Source organism: Pocillopora verrucosa, chromosome 5 (genome assembly GCF_036669915.1).
Source record: "Pocillopora verrucosa isolate sample1 chromosome 5, ASM3666991v2, whole genome shotgun sequence".
Taxonomy (NCBI): Eukaryota; Metazoa; Cnidaria; class Anthozoa; order Scleractinia; family Pocilloporidae; genus Pocillopora; species Pocillopora verrucosa.
This window is the reverse complement of record NC_089316.1, coordinates 19,643,361-19,662,054: the sequence shown is the minus strand read 5'-3', so window position 1 is coordinate 19,662,054 and position 18,694 is coordinate 19,643,361. Positions and strand designations below refer to the sequence as shown.

The window sequence follows — 18,694 nt, the reverse complement described above, 5'->3', positions numbered from 1 at the left end:
AGTTTTGTAGTAAATCTCTGATCATTTTTCTTCTTTCGTTCATTGTAATATGTAGCTGCTTGGACTTCTTTACTGCTTTTAACTTGCTGGTTAGCAGTTCTAAAGAAACTGCCAATAGAAATCAGTACACAGTGCTCCTCATGCAGCTCTACAATAAAGTAATGTCAACCCTACTAACTGAAATGAGGAAAGGAAGAAAAAAAGGTGTCATCTGTTCCAGTTCGTAATGAAGTACATTGAAAGCCACTATTTCTCAGAGTTGCATTTAAGTAGATAAGGCAAAAACATTACAATATTAAGTGCCTTATTTAGGTACTAATTCTGTTTCTTTGTGTAGCTTGTTTACAGGATTCTGTAATGCATTTTGAAATTATTTATTGTTTCATTTTGGCAAGAATTTAAAGTTTGTAGACTGTACTGCATGTTGCATTAAACTTAAGTGTAATAATTATCACTCTGGTAATTAAATATTGCTCCTTACTGTTTGCAATATTCTATTTTATTCTAGTCCTTGGGGTTATGTTGGGTCAGTTTAATCCCATTCTTTGGGGTCACATTGGGTCAGTCTAATCACATTCTTGGGGTTAAAATGTTGGGTCAGTATAACTCCATTCTTAGGGTTATATTGGGTTAATCTGATGGCATTCTTGAAGCCACACTGGGTCAGTATAACCCCATTCTTGGGGTTATATTGGGTCAGTCTAATCCCATTCTTGGAGTCATATTGGGTCAGTATAATCCCATTCCTGGGGTTATGTTGGGTCAGTCTAATAACGTTGTTGGGGTTATATTGGGTTAGTATAATCCCATTCTTGGAGTCACATTAAGTCAGTGCAAAACCATTCCTGGGGCTTTGTTGGGTCATTCTAATCCCATTGTTGGGGTTATATTGGGTTAGTGTAATCCCATTCTAAGGGTCACATTGGGCCAGTATAATCCCATTCCTGGGGTTATGTTGGGTCAGTCTAATCCCATTCTTGGGGTTTTGTTGGGTCTATATAATCACATTCTTGGGGTTATATTGGGTTTTATAAAGCCCAATGTTGGTTTTGGTAGAACTTTCCCATTTTGGGGAATTCCCACCAAAATCATAAATATAACCCATAAATTTACCATTTTTAACCCAGTTCGGCAATTAAAGAAATTTCCCTGTGCTAGTGCTTTAATTTTAACTGAAATGTGATTAGTGTTATGTTTTCCTTAAGGATCTTTCATTTTCTTGCCAAGATCTTTAGGGATCTTTTATTTTCTTGCCACAACCTTCAAGGATCTTTCATTTTCCTGGTAAGGTCCTTGAAGATCTTGTCTGGATCTTCAAAGATCTTGACAAGAACTTTGAAGATCCTCAAATGATCTTTGAAAATTCTTTGAGGATCTTCCAAATTCTTGTCAAGATCTTTAAGGATCTTTCATTTCTTGCTAAGATCTTCAAGTATCTTTTATTTTCCTGCCAAGAGCCTTAAATATCTTGTCTGGATCTTCAAAGATCTTAACAAGAATTTTGAAGATCCTTAAAAGATCTTTGAAAAGTATTTAAGGATCTTTCAAATTCTTGCTAAGATCTTCAAGGACCTCTCATTTTCTTGCCAAGATCTTCAAGGATCTTTTATTTTCCTGCCAACATCCTTAACAATCTTGTTGAATTTTCAAAGATCATGTCAAACATTTTGAAGATCCCTAAAGATCTTAGCAAAAATGTTAAAGATCCTTCCAATTTTGACAAGAAAATTAGCAGAAACTGAAAGATAGTTTATGGCGTGAAGCGTGAACTAAACTGCCGAAGATGTTAACTATTTAAGAATGGATGTGGAGGTTTGATATGTAAACTTGGTGTAGAAAACAAGGGTGACAATAGGTTCATGGCCAAAACAAACCTCAGAGTAAGTTAAAATAAAAAACTGAACCAAACATCAAAAACTGAAGATAGAACTTTTTTTATTACTTGATGAGAATTACTTATCCTCTTTTAACACTTAAAAAAGGCCATAAGGAAACAAAATACTATTTAAACATTGATTTTATATAACTTTTGAATGTCTTATTAAGCAATCACTTTTTGACTTGCCATTCCAAACAAATAAAACAAATACAAAACATAACTTTTATTTTAAAAATTTAGGGCCAAGTACCTCTGAGCTGTACTGTATTTCCTCAAACAAGCACCTGGGCACCTATTTCATATTCTGGCTAGAAGAAGGGGTGCTAATTAGAAAGAGGTCTCTCAATCAAGGGGAGCACTTATTAAGAAATTATTAACATTTTCAGATTCTGTTGTACTTGAAGCTTAAAAGTTATAAAAACCATGGCTAGAAATGGGTTTTCCTTGTTATTCTCTACTATTTAAGAAAGTGAGGGAGGAGGGGGGGGCGCTTGTTTGATATTATGACCTAGGAGGGTGGGTGCTTATTTGGGGGAAGGTGACTTTTAGAGCCACTGGGTGCTAATTTGATGAAATACAGTATCTAAGAATAATCACAATCATTGCGTCTGTTTCTTGCTCAAATCATTGCATTTTTGGTTGATAGCCCTTCGAATGTCAGGCCACAATTTATTCATAGTCTTTGCAGAGTATCTCCTTACAATACAACCTGGAAGGAAAAAAAATTAAAGAACTTGTGGGTCATGGCATTCATCACACAATTCTTTTCATTATCTTCATGAGTACATTGTACTATCTGTGGACTTGTAACAGACTTTCAAACTCACTTCCACCAAAACTGCAACCTCATCTCAACACAACCACTAATTCATGTCCATTTTGCTGATAATTAACTGACCACACTTACCCTGAATAATTGAAATATTTTCGGGATCAAGTGGTGTCCTCTCATATTTGTCATTCAAAGGGGGAACCATACCAGCCAACATTTCCTCCTTCTTAAACACTACCCCAGCCAACCTGGTAGCATACCGTGTTGGCTCCTTTGGGGGTGCCTTAAGAGATAGAAGCTGAACTCCATTATAGACCTGGATTGGGGAGGTACAACCAAAGGATTGTCTTTAATTGTAGGCAGTATTGGGTAAAAGAAGAGACAAAATTTATTGGCTATCAACTCACAAAACAAAATATCAAACAATAAAAATTACCAAGTCGGACTCTTCCTCATCACTCTCCACCCCAATGGACTCAACACTCTGCAAAGGAATTACTACTGCTTAGAAGTACAGGAAAAAAACATTTTGTATGGCTATACCCTTAAGTATTCTTGTGTCACGTATATGCTTCTTGAGCATTTGGTTAACACAGATGTATAGACTCGAATAGAACTGTTCATGTAATTAAGAGTGCTTTCTTGATACAGGTCCAATATCTGCTTAATCTTGTAATTTCTTTCTCAAAAGGGGAACACAAATTTAACCTTGCTGGCTTAAGCTTCCTGGACAAATGTTCAATAATTGGATATTAGACTTAAGCATTTTATATTTGTCTGAAGTTTGCCTCTTCTATTCAGTTAAGGCTTACCTCCTTTTTGGAAATTGGAGTAGGGGAATCTGTAACAGCTTCAGGGTATTTTTTACCCTTACTCTGTTTAATTAATAGATCAAGCTTGCTTTCTATGGCATCCAGCCTGGTGATTACTTCAGATAAATCATGGAATTATAGGTATACCAAATACTTGTAATTAACTAAATTATCACTGTTCATTTAGGTTTCAATTTTGTGTTCCTAGTAAACTGCATCTGACTTTGTTTTGGAAATGGAGGCTGATACTGGTAGTTGCTTGTCAGAAGCTATAACTTATTGTGGTTAAGACATTTCCCACAGCAAAAAGGTAATGCTCTTTTCCTGAGAACTGTTGCAATATTATGAATGCTGCCAGCTTATAAATCTCTTGTGCTAATAATGACTTGACACAAATGTTGTTTGTATAAAGTGAGAGACATAATTCCTGGCTTGCACAACAAACTAAACAACTTCTCCAATAAAATAAAATCAAGGCTGGAAAAAATGAAAATTTGAAATAGTGCTCAAAAGCACAGCCAGCAAAAACAGGGTGAGTGGGTGAGGTGTGTAAGCCACAAAATGATAAGCTGAAGAGTTCCCTACAATCACAACTTTTATCTGTTACTTTGTAATGGGATGGCACAGATTTTAAACCTTATATTAGCAGAGGGTCCAGCTTCATGTGTTTTTAAAGTTGCATGAGACCTGCAAAAGAGCAAATAAATTCAGCTGATGATCAGCCTTCTGATAAACACTCTAAAAGGCTATTCTTTTTTTAGTATATAAACATTGCTCAAGTCCAATCTTCTCCATGAATTTCATGTGAAAAACCCATAAAGATCATTTCATGGCCCATGAATACTGCAAAATGAAATTTCATGGGGTTATTTTTAGCCCTGAATTTTCCATGAATTAGGGGGATTTTTTTCATGACCCATGAATTTCCCTAAAGTCTATTTTTATGACCCATTGATTTGCCATGAAAGTCACCAGAATTAATTTCATGACCCATGAATTTCTTTATATGCCTACTTTCATGACCCATGAATTTCTTCAAAGTCTACTTTCATGACCCATTAGTTTCCCCAGAAAGTCATCAGAATTAATTTCATGCCCATGAATTGCAATCAAACAGCATTTCATGGGCTAACAATTTATTTGTTTTGGGAGAACAAAATTAATGGGCCATGAATATTCCCTGAAATCTGTTGCCCATGAATTTCATTGATGAATCCATAGGCCATTAAAAGTGGTATTAATGAGTTCATCACAGTCACTGATTTATCAACGAGCTGACTTTCATGATCCGTGGAACTGACTTGTTATAAATTTATCCACTGATGGAATTTTGGTGTACAGCGCGAAAACTGTCGAACGAAAATGTCCCTAAACATCATAAGTGGCCTTTGTTAACGTAAAATGTACAGGAAATCACAAAACAATGACTAAAAACAACGGATCCTCAATTTGCTCCTTTGTTGAGACAAATGGGGCTGGAGGCAATGACCCAGATGTTTGATCCTCACTTTGATTTTTTGGGGCCTTTTTGCCTTCGCCATGCCTGGACGACTTTGTTGAATTTTTTCTGCCTCACTGCTGGCTTTGATTGTTAGCCATGACTATGGAAACCTGTTCAAGGCCTTCTCTTACATTCTTACGGCTGAGGAATCTTCTAGGGCTTTTCCAGTAAGGCACCTGCAGAGTACAGATGCTTAAGTTGCACAGCAATGTTACGCATTGCATCTACACGAAATGTGGAACAAAACAATGAAAAATCAATCAATTTGTCACCTCAATTTGGAACTTTGAATAGTGTGCAAATGTAACCTGAAAAAAATGCTATTTTTACCTCGTTCATAGAGTCGCCGGTTAACAGAGTCAGGCCATCTTCTCAGTCGGGATGAAACGTTACCTTCATGTATTCATTGAGATCGCCTTCTACAACATCGTTGTTGATTTCGTGATCGCTTTCACAGGAATCACTGTCGATGTCAGCCCTGACTTTCTTGGACTCTGATGTCCTGTCGATTGTTACTTGCTTCGAATTCCAAATACCGAACAGCTTTTTGTGCTGCTTTATTTTGTAAGATCACAGACGCAGCAACGAGACCTCTTCGGAGTCATTTCGTAACGTCGAACACGATAACCTGTGAGGTCACTATGTGACCGCTGACCTATGATGGCTGCGATGACCTAAGGTCACCACGTGAAAGTACACGTGATTTATGAAGAAGTGGCGGTTTTTTTCGTACCTCGAACGGAATGGTTCCATTCCAATTGCATTTCTCGTAGTGTTTGTGTAGCAGTCTCTTTTTTTCCAGATCAACGCAATGGACTGTCTGAAAAGTTTTTTCAAAGAGGTTTCCTCAAGATGAAGTTATCGATATGCATTACAACGTGAAGGGGTAAGTTCAAGCTTGGTCATCTTATTACGCGTAAACATCGGAGCGCGCGCGCTAACTATTGATTTAACTTGAAAATTTTTATTCTGTGATCATCTGGCGAAACATTACAAGAGTTTGTATGGAAATACTTACGACGGTTCTTAGGAATAAAAAATACAGTCAAATTCTGAACACGAAATACCTCACCTCACTTCCACAGTGCGTCGCTTAGTATTTGACGGCTTCATGTTGAAAAGAACCTTTTTTGGCGAGTTATCCATTTCTTGGTTTACTACGTACATAAGAAAGGCTCTTAGATAACTGATGATGTGCTCCCTTTATTTTGCAAACAGTGAAGAGTGTTGGTCTACAAAACTGATGAAAGGAAATGCAAACTTGCTAAAGCAGCCTATCTTGGTCCAAATGATGATGAAGATGCAAATAGTAATGATAACCGAAAGAAGGATGGCACATTCAGGTGGCCAAAACAGAGAGACACTGACATAGTCAGCCATAGATATATCTTCACACATGCAAGAGTGCAGAAAGTTGGTAATTGTTTTGTTGTTAGTTACCTTCAGAGTATTGATCACAAGCACTATGAACTGTAGTTTTAAGAAAATTCCATGAATTTCATGTGAAAAACCCATGAAGATCATTTCATGGCCCATGAAGACTGCAAAATGAAATTTCATGGGGTTATTTTTAGCCCTGAATTTTCCATGAATTAGGGGGATTTTTTTCATGACCCATGAATTTCCCTAAAGTCTATTTTTATGACCCATTGATTTGCCATGATAGTCACCAGAATTAATTTCATGACCCATGAATTTCTTTATATGCCTACTTTCATGACCCATGAATTTCTTCAAAGTCTACTTTCATGACCCATTAGTTTCCCCAGAAAGTCATCAGAATTAATTTCATGCCAATGAATTGCAATCAAACAGCATTTCATGGGCTAACAATTTATTTGTTTTGGGAGAACAAAATTAATGGGCCATGAATATTCCCTGAAATCTGTTGCCCATGAATTTCATTGATGAATCCATAGGCCATTAAAAGTGGTATTAATGAGTTCATCACAGTCACTGATTTATCAACGAGCTGACTTTCATGATCCGTGGAACTGACTTGTTATAAATTTATCCACTGATGGAATTTTGGTGTACAGCGCGAAAACTGTCGAATGAAAATGTCCCTAAACATCTTAAGTGGCCTTTGTAAACGTAAAATGTACAGAAAAATAACAAAACAATGACTAAAAACAATGGATCTTCAATTTGCTCCTTTGTTGAGACAAATGGGGCTGGAGGCAATGACCCAAATGTTTGATCCTCACTTTGATTTTTTGGGGCCTTTTTGCCTTCGCCATGCCTGGACGACTTTGTTGAATTTTTTCTGCCTCACTGCTGGCTTTGATTGTTAGCCATGACTCTGGAAACCTGTTCAAGGCCTTCTCTTACATTCTTACGGCTGAAGAATCTTCTAGGGCTTTTCCAGTAAGGCACCTGCAGAGTACAGATGCTTAAGTTGCACAGCAATAGTACGCATTGCATCTACACGAAATGTGGAACAAAACAATGAAAAATCAATCAATTTGTCACCTCAATTTGGAACTTTGAATAGTGTGCAAATTTAACCTGAAAAAAATGCTATTTTTACCTCGTTCATAGAGTCGCCGGTTAACAGAGTCAGGCCATCTTCTCAGTCGGGATGAAACGTTACCTTCATGTATTCATTGAGATCGCCTTCTACAACATCGTTGTTGATTTCGTGATCGCTTTTACAGGAATCACTGTCGATGTCAGCTCTGACTTTCTTGGACTCTGATGTCCTGTCGATTGTTACTTGCTTCGAATTCCAAATACCGAACAGCTTTTTGTGCTGCTTTATTTTGTAAGATTACAGACGCAGCAACGAGACCTCTTCGGAGTCATTTCGTAACGTCGAACACAATAACCTGTGAGGTCACTATGTGACCGCTGACCTATGATGGCTGCGATGACCTAAGGTCACCACGTGAAAGTACACGTGATTTACGAAGAAGTGGCGGTTTTTTTCGTACCTCGAACGGAATGGTTCCATTCCAATTGCATTTCTCGTAGTGTTTGTGTAGCAGTCTCTTTTTTTCCAGATCAACGCAATGGACCGTCTGAAAAGTTTTTTCAAAGAGGTTTCCTCAAGATGAAGTTATCGATATGCATTACAACGTGAAGGGGTAAGTTCAAGCTTGGTCATCTTATTACGCGTAAACATCTGAGCGCGCGCGCTAACTATTGATTTAACTCGAAAATTTTTATTCTCTGATCGTCTGGCGAAATATCACAAGAGTTTGTATGGAAATACTTACGACGGTTCTTAGGAATAAAAAATACAGTCAAATTCTGAGTACGAAATACTTCACCTCAATTCCACAGTGCGTCGCTTAGTATCTGACGGCTTCATGTTGAAAAGAACCTGTTTTGGCGAGTTATCCATTTCTAGGTTTACTACGTACATAATAAAGGCTCTTAGATAACTGATGATGTGCTCTCTTTATTTTGCAAACAGTGAAGAGTGTTGGTCTACAAAACTGATGAAAGGAAAAGCAAACTTGCTAAAGCAGCCTATCTTGGTCCAACTGATGATGAAGATGCAAATAGTAATGATAACCGAAAGAAGGATGGCACATTCAGGTGGCCAAAACAGAGAGACACTGACATAGTCAGCCATAGATATATCTTCACACATGCAAGAGTGCAGAAAGTTGGTAATTGTTTTGTTGTTAGTTACCTTGAGAGTATTGATCACAAGTGTAAAACATATCAAGAAATTTACATTAATGCTGTTACATAAATAGACATTATAATAACTATCCATAACATTTTACACATGATATTAGATAAAGGAAATGATATTTGAAGTTTAGACAAAAATACATCAAACCAGTGAGTATATTTTCAATAATTTCGTCCAAATATTTTTCACATCAAATTTATTTATAATATATACCTTCAAAATAGTTTAAATAAACAGAAATATAGGAGCAGAATCTGTCTGCTGATAGAGCTAAAAATCATCAACATCTTAATTTTATGCAGAAAATTTCCTACCAACTTTTTTTATTTAAGAAAGTGTAAACTGAATTATCACAATTTTGGAATCCTAAAGTAATATTTATGTACAGCTGGTGAAACAAATTAAACTATCAGAGAATCCAGACTTCTGGTCATGTCTTTCATGTGTGTGTGCTTGTACAACAGGACCAAGAAGTTTCACAGATAGGTTAGTTCTTCAGTGTATAATTTAAGTGATAGTGTATTATTACAGTTATGGTATACTGCAAGCTACACACTGTAGTATAGTCTTTGGTACAAGAAAAGTGAAGAATTTTTAAGTCCAAATTCATAGAGTTTCCAAAGAATTTTCATGGTGCTTGCATATTCCTAACAACCCCATGAAAACTAACTGGCAATCAACTTTCATGTGCCATGAAAAAACCATGTAGAGGCCATGAAAGTTCAAGGAAAATTTTCATGGTCAATGAATTTTTTACATATTCACAGGATATTCATGGGTCATGATTTGCTGCAACCCATTAAAAACTAGTGAACTTTGACACCATGAAATTTAGGCTTGAAATTCATGGGTTTCTCAGTACCTTTGAAAAGGCCATGAAATGCCATTTTCATGGGTATTTCATGGCTTCTAGGTCACTTTACTCAATATTTCATGGGTCGTGAATATGGAAATTTTCACAGGTCTTTCATGGGATTTTTCAGGTCTTTTTCATGGCACTGAGACCATGAAAATGTCATTGATTTAACCACGAAAATCCTGTGAAAAATCTGTGAATTTACAATGAATTATTTCACGAGATTTTCATGGGTTTTGAGTTCATAGTGAAGTGTAAAACATATCAAGAAATTTACATGAATGCTGTGACATAAATAGACATTATAATAACTGTCCATAAAATTTTACACATGATATTAGACGAAGGAAATGATATTTGAAGTTTAGACAAAAATACATCAAACCAGTGAGTATATTTTCAATAATTTCGTCCAAATATTTTTCACATCAAATTTATTTATAATATACCTTCAAAATAGTTTAAATAAACAGAAATATAGGAGCAGAATATGCCTCCACAAGGAAAATCAGTGATATCAAAATAGAGCTAAAAATCATTAACATCTTAATTTTATGCAGAAAATTTCATACCAACTTTTTTTATTTAAGAAAGTGTAAACTGAATTATCACAATTTTGGAATCCTAAAGTAATATTTATGTACAGCTGGTGAAACAAAATAAACTATCAGAGAATCCAGACTTCTGGTCATGTCTTTCATGTGTGTGTGCTTGTACAACAGGACCAAGAAGTTTCACAAATAGGTTAGTTCTTCAGTGTATAATTTAAGTGATAGTGTATGTATTACAGTTATGGTATACTGAAAGCTATACACTGTAGTACAGTCTTTGGTACAAGAAAAGTGAAGAATTTTTAATTCCAAATTCATAGGGTTTCCAAAGAATTTTCATGGTGCTTGCATATTCCTAACAACCCCATGAAAACTAACTGGCAATTAACTTTCATGTGCCATGAAAAAACCATGTAGAGGCCATGAAAATTCAAGGAAAATTTTCATGGTCAATGAATTTTTTACATATTCACAGGATATTCATGGGTCATGATTTGCTGCAACCCATTAAAAACTAGTGAACTTTGACCCCATGAAATTTTGGGCTTGAAATTCATGGGTTTCTCAGTACCTTTGAAAAGGCCATGAAATGCCATTTTCATGGGTATTTCATGGCTTCTAGGTCACTTTACTCAATATTTCATGGTTCATTAATATGGAAATTTTCACAGGTTTTTCATGGGATTTTTCAGGTCTTTTTCATGGCACTGAGACCATGAAAATGTCATTGATTTAACCATGAAAATCCTGTGAAAAATCTGTGAATTTACAATGAATTATTTCACAAGATTTTCATGGGTTTTGAGTTCATAGTGTGAAGAAATTATATTTACCTTTGAAGAGATTCAAACTGGCGATTTGCCAAAACTGCCCTTTCCAGCTTCTCTTTTTCCTCGCTTAATGTACTTCCAATACCTTCATTGATGAGACAAGACTCTTTATTTCTTTTCCATACAAAGCTCATTCAATTTAAATCCCATAATTGTTGAATAACTGAAATTGCATGCCCTCCCTCTCCCTATAAGTCATGAGTCTGCATGTTCTTGACCACTAATTTCCCTCATAATAAGCCATTTTGCCATTTATTTCATGTTGTATTCAAAATTTGCAAAAACGAAGGCAAGCAAGTGTACTGCTGCATTTAAAATTGCACCAAGGAAACATTGATCTGTGTTATATTTAAGTAAACAACACTGCTTACTCCCCTTTTACAAAAGGCTCTCCCTGGAGCTGAAAACTTAATGTTAATTAAGCACTTGTCTTCAGGAAAGTGACTTTGGAATTAATGCATATCAGTAAAAAACTTCTCTCTCAAGAAAAATTGGAAACTGGCCTGGGTTAAGAGATATTGGTGATACCTTTAAAATTTCCATCTGTGTTACCTTTGCAGTGATATAAAATTTATCATGGGGTAATTGCATAAGACTTGATGCAAATTAAATACCTTTAGTTTTTTTTGCTGTTACTTCCTTCCCTATTCCTTCATTTTTCCTCTTTCCTTTCACCAAACCTGTATGAAGTACATGAAGGTGCTCACAATTAATTTCCATTGATTTTGTAACCTCTTTAAAAAATGAATGACATCGTTAATATTCTGTTTCATTCCATTCAGCTGGTCATAATAACGATCTTATCATGTACCTTCACTACTTGAACTTCCTGGAGTAGATGCACTCTCACTTGTGAAGGAGAGGTCCAGTACTTCCTTCTCACAATCATCCTTACTCCCTGACAATGACAATAAGTAATATGTTCTATGTTATTTCAAAGGAGAAAGACAACTGCAAATGTAAAATCTAATGGACAATAATAAAATGGCTCATCCAACTTTCCTTTGTCTTTCTTATAAAAAATCAGTGGCTCCTTGGAGCTACCTCATGGTATGGTTGTTTGATTCCCTAAATTGATGGAAATCTATTTCCAAAAGGCTCTTATTTCAACAGTCATACAACAGTAAGACGTGTAGTAACATAAATTTTTGTAAGTACACATGCATGATAAGCCTACGTACCACATAATACAAGTTTGGCTGGGAAATATTCTGCATCTTTTCCCTTCCCCCACAACACATTTACAGTTTGATTGTAAGCATAGTGTGTTTCTCTAATCTGTGATGTCTCCACCACAGAATACGTGTCTTCGTCCTCAAAGAGGACTAGGGCAAAGTTCTCATCATCCCCTGTAGAAAGAAGTACAATCCTCATGAATAGGTGGTAGTTTACCAAATCAAAAATACAAAAAAAGTTAAGTTCCTATTATCTCTGACCAAAGACAACGACAAAGCTGAAAAAAATTATAAGAGATGTAATTTTGCAAATGAATTAGCTGAAATTGTCCATCATTTTTTCTTTAAACACTTCCATGAATGATTAAACCAAGCAATTTTTTCTCTTCTTTTCAATTTAAAATGGAAAGTCACCAGATAGAACTGTTTACTGATGCGAGGGTTTGTTCATCTGTTAGCTGTTAAGGTGCGATAATTTCTTGCTTTTGTTGACGTTACTTGAAAGTATTTTTTCTAAACTCTTGGGAATTTTATGTGGACTTCATACATCGAAGTTCTTCCCTTTCTTTTTCAATAACGGTCACGGAAATGCCTTAACAGGACTACTAATGCAGGAAGAAAACATTTTTCGTTCAGATTTTAGGTTAGTACGAAGCTTCTCATTTCCCAAAATATTTAGTTACAGTGCAGCTCAAAGATAAGGGGACCAAAATATATGCATTAAATTCATCTGGAACTAGTCCACGACAAGACACAGATTTAAGTCTTAACAGACGAACCATACGCATCTAACATTAGACGCGTCTGCCTAGATAGTTTGTATGAGGTAGCCGATTGTTTTCTCCATTGTGGAATGGTCACTGTTTCATTTATTGGGCATTGTATTTGCGGTAAAAACTGTTCGTTAAACTGCACCAAACATCACTCGTTAATATTCACCGCTGTGTTTTTGTTAACTATACCCAGTTTTAGCTCGCCAAAAACTTCAAAAAAAGTCATCAAGTTTTGCTATCCAAATAACGCAATACCTTTGGGCGCATCATACTTTTAGGAGAGAAAATGTCTAACAATTTTCTCACTTTGTTGTGACACCTCATTCAAGTCATTCCAACTCATTTCAACTCACTTTACCATGGCTCCTTTTCCACGCCGCATGCTTAAAATAAAAACAAAAAACCCTTCCCTCGTAGAAACTCATTCAATGACACTCTTTACTTCGTTAAATTTATCGTTATTAGACCGCCCAAACAATCTGTTCAACCACTCCGCACAATGAAACAAAAAAACCTTCCCTCGTAGAAACTCTTATTCAAAGACACATTCCTCAAGTCGTTAAATTTTTCGTATAAAGGCCGCCAAAACAGTTTGTTTAACCACTCTGCACAATGAAACAAATCAATAGGCACTTGGAATTCTTTACAAAAAGAAACAATCTCACACCGCCGTATAGTCGTTCTGTAACTTAAAATTAAAGCTTCTCGTAGCATAAAAGAAGTTTCGCTCGAAACTTACTTCATTCCTGCCTAACTCTTTTAATCTGGAGCCTTTCACTCATGGTCGTCATTGTCACTTGGGTAAATATTGACCACACAACAAAACCGCCGTTGAATTCTCGTTGCTCGACTGATCGTACTATGAGTCAAACGTGGTTTATTAATCTCACAGGAAAACACGTGCCCGCGTTACTTAATGAAACATCTGTGACGTGATTGGTCAAGCACCTGTCAATTAGAAAGAACGAAGAGTTCACACTCAATGATTGAAACCATGTCTTGGATCGGAATTTTTATTTTTCGTCATGTGAGTTCAATACAGAAAAAAAACTTCTCTCGGAAAACGAAAGCGAAGATCGGCTACAAGAGCCAAGCGATTCAAGTACAAGGCTATGAGTAGTGAAAGCTGCAGTTCAAGTGACCGAGAGCAAAGCTCTTGTAAAAAACTAAAGCTTCGAAGAAATGTTAAAAAAACCCAGGGGTTTAGTTCTCTTTCTAGCAAAAATGACAGCTCCAACTCAAGCGATCGAGATGAAATTTTTCCCAAAAAAAGGAATCGACGAAGAGCTGGAATAACCCAGCGTTCTAACTTGAGCGAGCAAGAAGGCTCCAACTCAAGCGTCGGAGGAGAAATTTTTCCAAAAAAACGCACTCGACGAAGAGCTGGAATAGCCCAGCGTTCTAATTTGAGCGAACAAGAAAGCTCCAAGTCAAGTGACCGAGGAGAAATTTTTCAAAAAAAAAAACGCACTCGACGAAGAGCTGGAATAGCCCAGCGTTCTAACTGGAGCGAACACGACAGCTCCAACTCCAGCGACCGAGGTGTAATTTTTTCCAAAAAACGCACTCGACGAAGAGCTGGAATAGCCCAGCGTTGTAACTTGAGCGAACAAGACAGTTCAAACTCAAACGAGACAGAAATTTCTCCCAAAAAACGCAATCGACGAAGAGCTGAAATTGCCCAGCTTTATAACTTGAGCGAACAAGACAGTTCAAACTCAAGCGAGAGGGAAGTATCTCCCAAAAAGAAAAGTAAAGGAAAGAAGAAAACACGTATGGCTCGTCACTCCAGCGAGCATGCATCTTCATGTACTGAGGAACGTGAGAAAGAAGAATTGGCTGTCAGACAAAGAGTGCAAAAAGTGTTCGATGTTGCAGAACTGAACAAACCAGAAAGCAGTGAGGATGTCGGGACCATAGCCATTGAACTTCATGAAATAAATCAGATGACAACGCAGCAACAGTAAAGCACTGAAGACTTGGATTGCGAAAACAACGACGATTCTGTACATCCATATCTACCGAACATTTACAAACCGCCGATTAATGATACTGGTAAGTCGATTTTACTTTAGTTAAAGGGACTTGTCCGAGACATCTCTTCGTTTTTTGGCAAGTACCTTGTTGGTACTCAATTTCGCGGTTTTGGCGAGACGTTATTTCGCAGGGTTTTATTTTAGCGATTTCCATAGGAAAATATCAAAAAGGGCGTTAAATTTCGCGATTTAAGCGTTCTCTACTTCATTACTTCATATAAACCACGGTGTTATTGAAGGATTTCTCGCCCTGAGAAAAGCCGTAATAACACAGAAAAATACGATAAATTTTCACGTGCGTTTATTATCGCAATCAGCTGCTGACATGTCACTCGCTTTTGGCGTCACTCGGTTGGGATGATGAGTAAATGGCAAAGCCTTCATCATTCTTCATCCAAGGTCGTTTGTCGGATTTTTTTCGCATTATGGCTGCTAAAACACTGAGAAATCTGTATGGCTTATGGAAAGTGAAGTTCAAACTTTCTTAGAGGGGTAAGAAAACCAAAGTAAGATTTTTTCACAAACGCAAAGACTCGAAATTAAAGACAGGTAATTAAATACCCATAAGGTAGATACAAGGACTAAGGACGACTCAGATCTCAGTACTAATGCTGTGAGATTTGATGATATGTTTCAGAGCCCATTGGATTTTGATCCAGTTGACATTCTGATTAGTTTGGTTCTGTAACTGTTATTTTTCTAAGGCCTGATTACATGTACATGTCAGCTGCGGTGGCTTTCAGTTTTGTATCACAATTACCTAGTAAGCTCAGTGTGACAGAATTTCTCCTAACAATATCAATACAAAATCAAGCAGACAAGTGATGAGAATAAAGGAAAATATCAGTTAGGGGATTATAAGTTGATCCAATACCAAATTCTCCAAACTATTACAACTGTTATGGGGACAGTAAGGAGAATTACTCATGAGATCATGAGAATTAAAGGATTAAATTATTTTTATCATCTTTCAGACACTGAAAACTGCCCAAACCCTCTCCTTCCAAGTTTAAACTAACACTAGTTAATTGTATATATTTTCAGTTAAAAAAATTCAACTGAGGGATTTATTTTGGTTGCATATTAATGTTGTTTTACATTCTATGCAGACTCTGAAGGCAGTGATGAAGAGGTGGACACAGCATCTCAAATAGAGGATGAGACTTTTACAAGATCAGACTCCAACCAGGAACTCTCTAGCAATGAAACAGTTTCAGACAGTGAGAGCCATGCAGGCGATTCCAGTGAAGATGACATTTCAGCAGGAGAGCAGCCTGTTTGCGAAGGCACAGTCATTAGGAGAAGGACATTTGAAGCAACTTTCTTGGCATTATCGAATAAGCACAAATTCTCAAAATCTTCCAGGAATGACATTCTTAAATTTCTAGAAACATTCATTCCAAAACCAAACTTGCCCTCATCTAATTACATGTTCGAGAAGCAGTTGGTTGAGGCAATGGATATCCACTACTCAAAGTGTGAAATGTGTGTCAATTGCAGCAGCACCATAATTGAAGGGAAGTGCCCTAAGGGCAGCTGTGCACGTTATGACCAGAGGCTGAATGATCATGAAATTGAAATATGCTATTTCATCCCCATCAAGGACCAACTTCAAAGAATTCTAAGAGGTAAGTGTATACTTATCAGGTCAAGCAAGTAAAATGTAGTTCTGACCATAAATCTAGAGGCAACATTCTGTTAGGAGATGAACTTTGTTTGTTTGTCTTACGACAGAGTCACTTTTGATGTTAATCGAGACATTTTGACAGCAATACTGCTAGTCTTCATCAAGCAACGAGGTCAATTGTTTATGTGTGGCTATTTGTAGCACATTCTGTTAAATTAAAATTTTTCCCAAAAATTTAAATCCCAAAAGTACCCTCTGTGAATGAGCCCTCAAAGAAAGTTGAGTAGACTCATTACAATATGTGGAACCCGACTTTGTTTTGTTTTGAAATTTTAACAGGAGAAGCAGTAAGCATAGTATTTGATAACAGTTTTTCTTTACACTGATTTATAGTAAGCATGTTCATCTATTACTCCACAGAACACTGCGGCAAAATAAAGGACTACAAAAACGATCATGTTCATGGCCAGGGATTCTACCATGACATATGCTGCGGTTCAGTTTATCAGAGTACAGCTGGAAAAGATGATCCTCAAAAGCGGATATCCATGGTATACCACATTGATGGGGCTCCAGCAGTGAAGTCCAAGTCAATGAATCTGTGGCCAATTCAGTGCTTCATTGTCGAACTTCCTCCTAAACTAAGATATTGTTTTTCTAATATTTTAGTGTGTGGTCTTTCATGCAGCCCTAAAAAGCCAAACCTCAACATTTTTCAAGAGAGGTTTGTTAGTGATTTGGAACAAACTCAAAATTTCCAAGTCCAGATTGAGGTAGACTCTGTCAGCATTGTCATTGAAAGAATCAATCTGCATGGTCATCTTGCTGATCTTGTTGCCAAGGCTCCTTCCCTATGTTTTTGCCAATTTAATGGTAAAAATGGATGTTCAGTTTGCTTACACCCAGGAGAAAGAGTTCAGCAAGGAAGGGGGAGTATCCGCATTTACAAAAACCAGGAACCCCCTCGTCGAACACATGCACAAACACTTTTGCATGCAAGGACAGCTGAGAGAACAAGAAAGGCGGTATTTGGGGTGAAAGGTGTGTCTCCTCTTCTACGTGTTCTGAAAGTTCCATGTCAAATCTAATTAGATTATATGCATCTTGTTCTCGCGGGTGAGCTCCTACGAAGGTTGAACATTTGGATAAATAATCAAAGTGACCAGGGATTCTTATCTCAATCCTATGAAGCAATTGACCAAGCGATGATGAGCATCAAATTTCCGCATGATTTCAACCGAAAGCTGAGACCACTAAGCGAACTGAAAAGATGGAAAGATAGGGAACTCCAGAATTTGTTTCTTCATGCAAGCCTGCCTATTCTGAAACCACTCGTTTGCTCACAAATGACATAATTACAGATGGTGCCATTGAAATTGCCAGACTTCTCATTCGAAGCTACCAGCGGTTAATACCACAGTTGTATGGGGAGTCTGAACAAACATACACGTGTCATACATTAGGCCACCTTCCAAATCAAGTACTTGAACATGGTCCCCTCATTTTACACTCCAGCTTTGTGTTTGAGGCAATGATTAGTCATTTCAAACGCCAGTTTCATGGAACAAGGGGAATTGTTGGGCAGATAGTAAAGAATCTTCTACTGTCCCAAAACTCTAATTCACTGATTAAGAACGAAACACAAGAACCTAAGGAAATCAAAGCCTTCATTGAAGAAAATATAGTGGAAAAGAAAGACAAAACCCTTCACAAAGCTGGAGAGAACTATTTTTTTTATCTTGCCTTTCGAGAAGAGCCCAGACATACCAAATAGAGTAGTGCAGTGCTTAAATCTCGAGGATCAGCAAGTCTACCAGGCTAACAGAATGCTCAAAGATGACCAAGTCTACCATAGTTTGTCTTATAAGAGAAAGGGGAACAGCTGTAGTTATATTGTTCAGTTTCGAGAAGGAGTCAATGATGAGTTTGGACTTGTACGGTACTATTTGTTTGTAAGGAACACTGGATTTGCTCTCATTTCTAAGTTTGAAAGGAAAGGTAACATTTGTTCATTTGAGCTTGAGGACCAAGATGATATGCTGGTTAAGTCATTCATTGAACAGAAAATTCTTGGCCAGCACTTTCAGGCTGTTAGGGAAACATCATCAGACATCTGTATTCCATGCTGTGACATTGTTTGCAGGTGTGTGTTTGTACCATCAACAACTGCTGGTCTAAGTGGTTATGTCAGTCCAGTTTTACGGCATTATCAACATGACTAACTTGCCATAAGGAT

At 37.0% G+C, this 18,694-nt stretch overlaps 1 protein-coding gene and 2 pseudogenes across 1 annotated transcript; 1 reads left to right on the top strand and 2 right to left on the bottom strand.

The window, feature by feature from the left end:
- Positions 1-18,694, bottom strand: part of LOC131797412 (uncharacterized) — a 35,572-nt pseudogene that overhangs the window by 7,081 nt on the left and 9,797 nt on the right.
- LOC136281096 (uncharacterized) lies at positions 2,479-3,595 on the bottom strand (the record flags this gene model as incomplete). Its single annotated transcript, XM_066167304.1, has 3 exons — positions 2,479-2,588; positions 2,787-2,967; positions 3,464-3,595. Coding segments are annotated over 3 exons (423 nt in total), but the record flags the coding sequence as incomplete, so codon positions are not given.
- On the top strand, positions 13,908-18,680 carry LOC131799491 (uncharacterized; annotated as a pseudogene).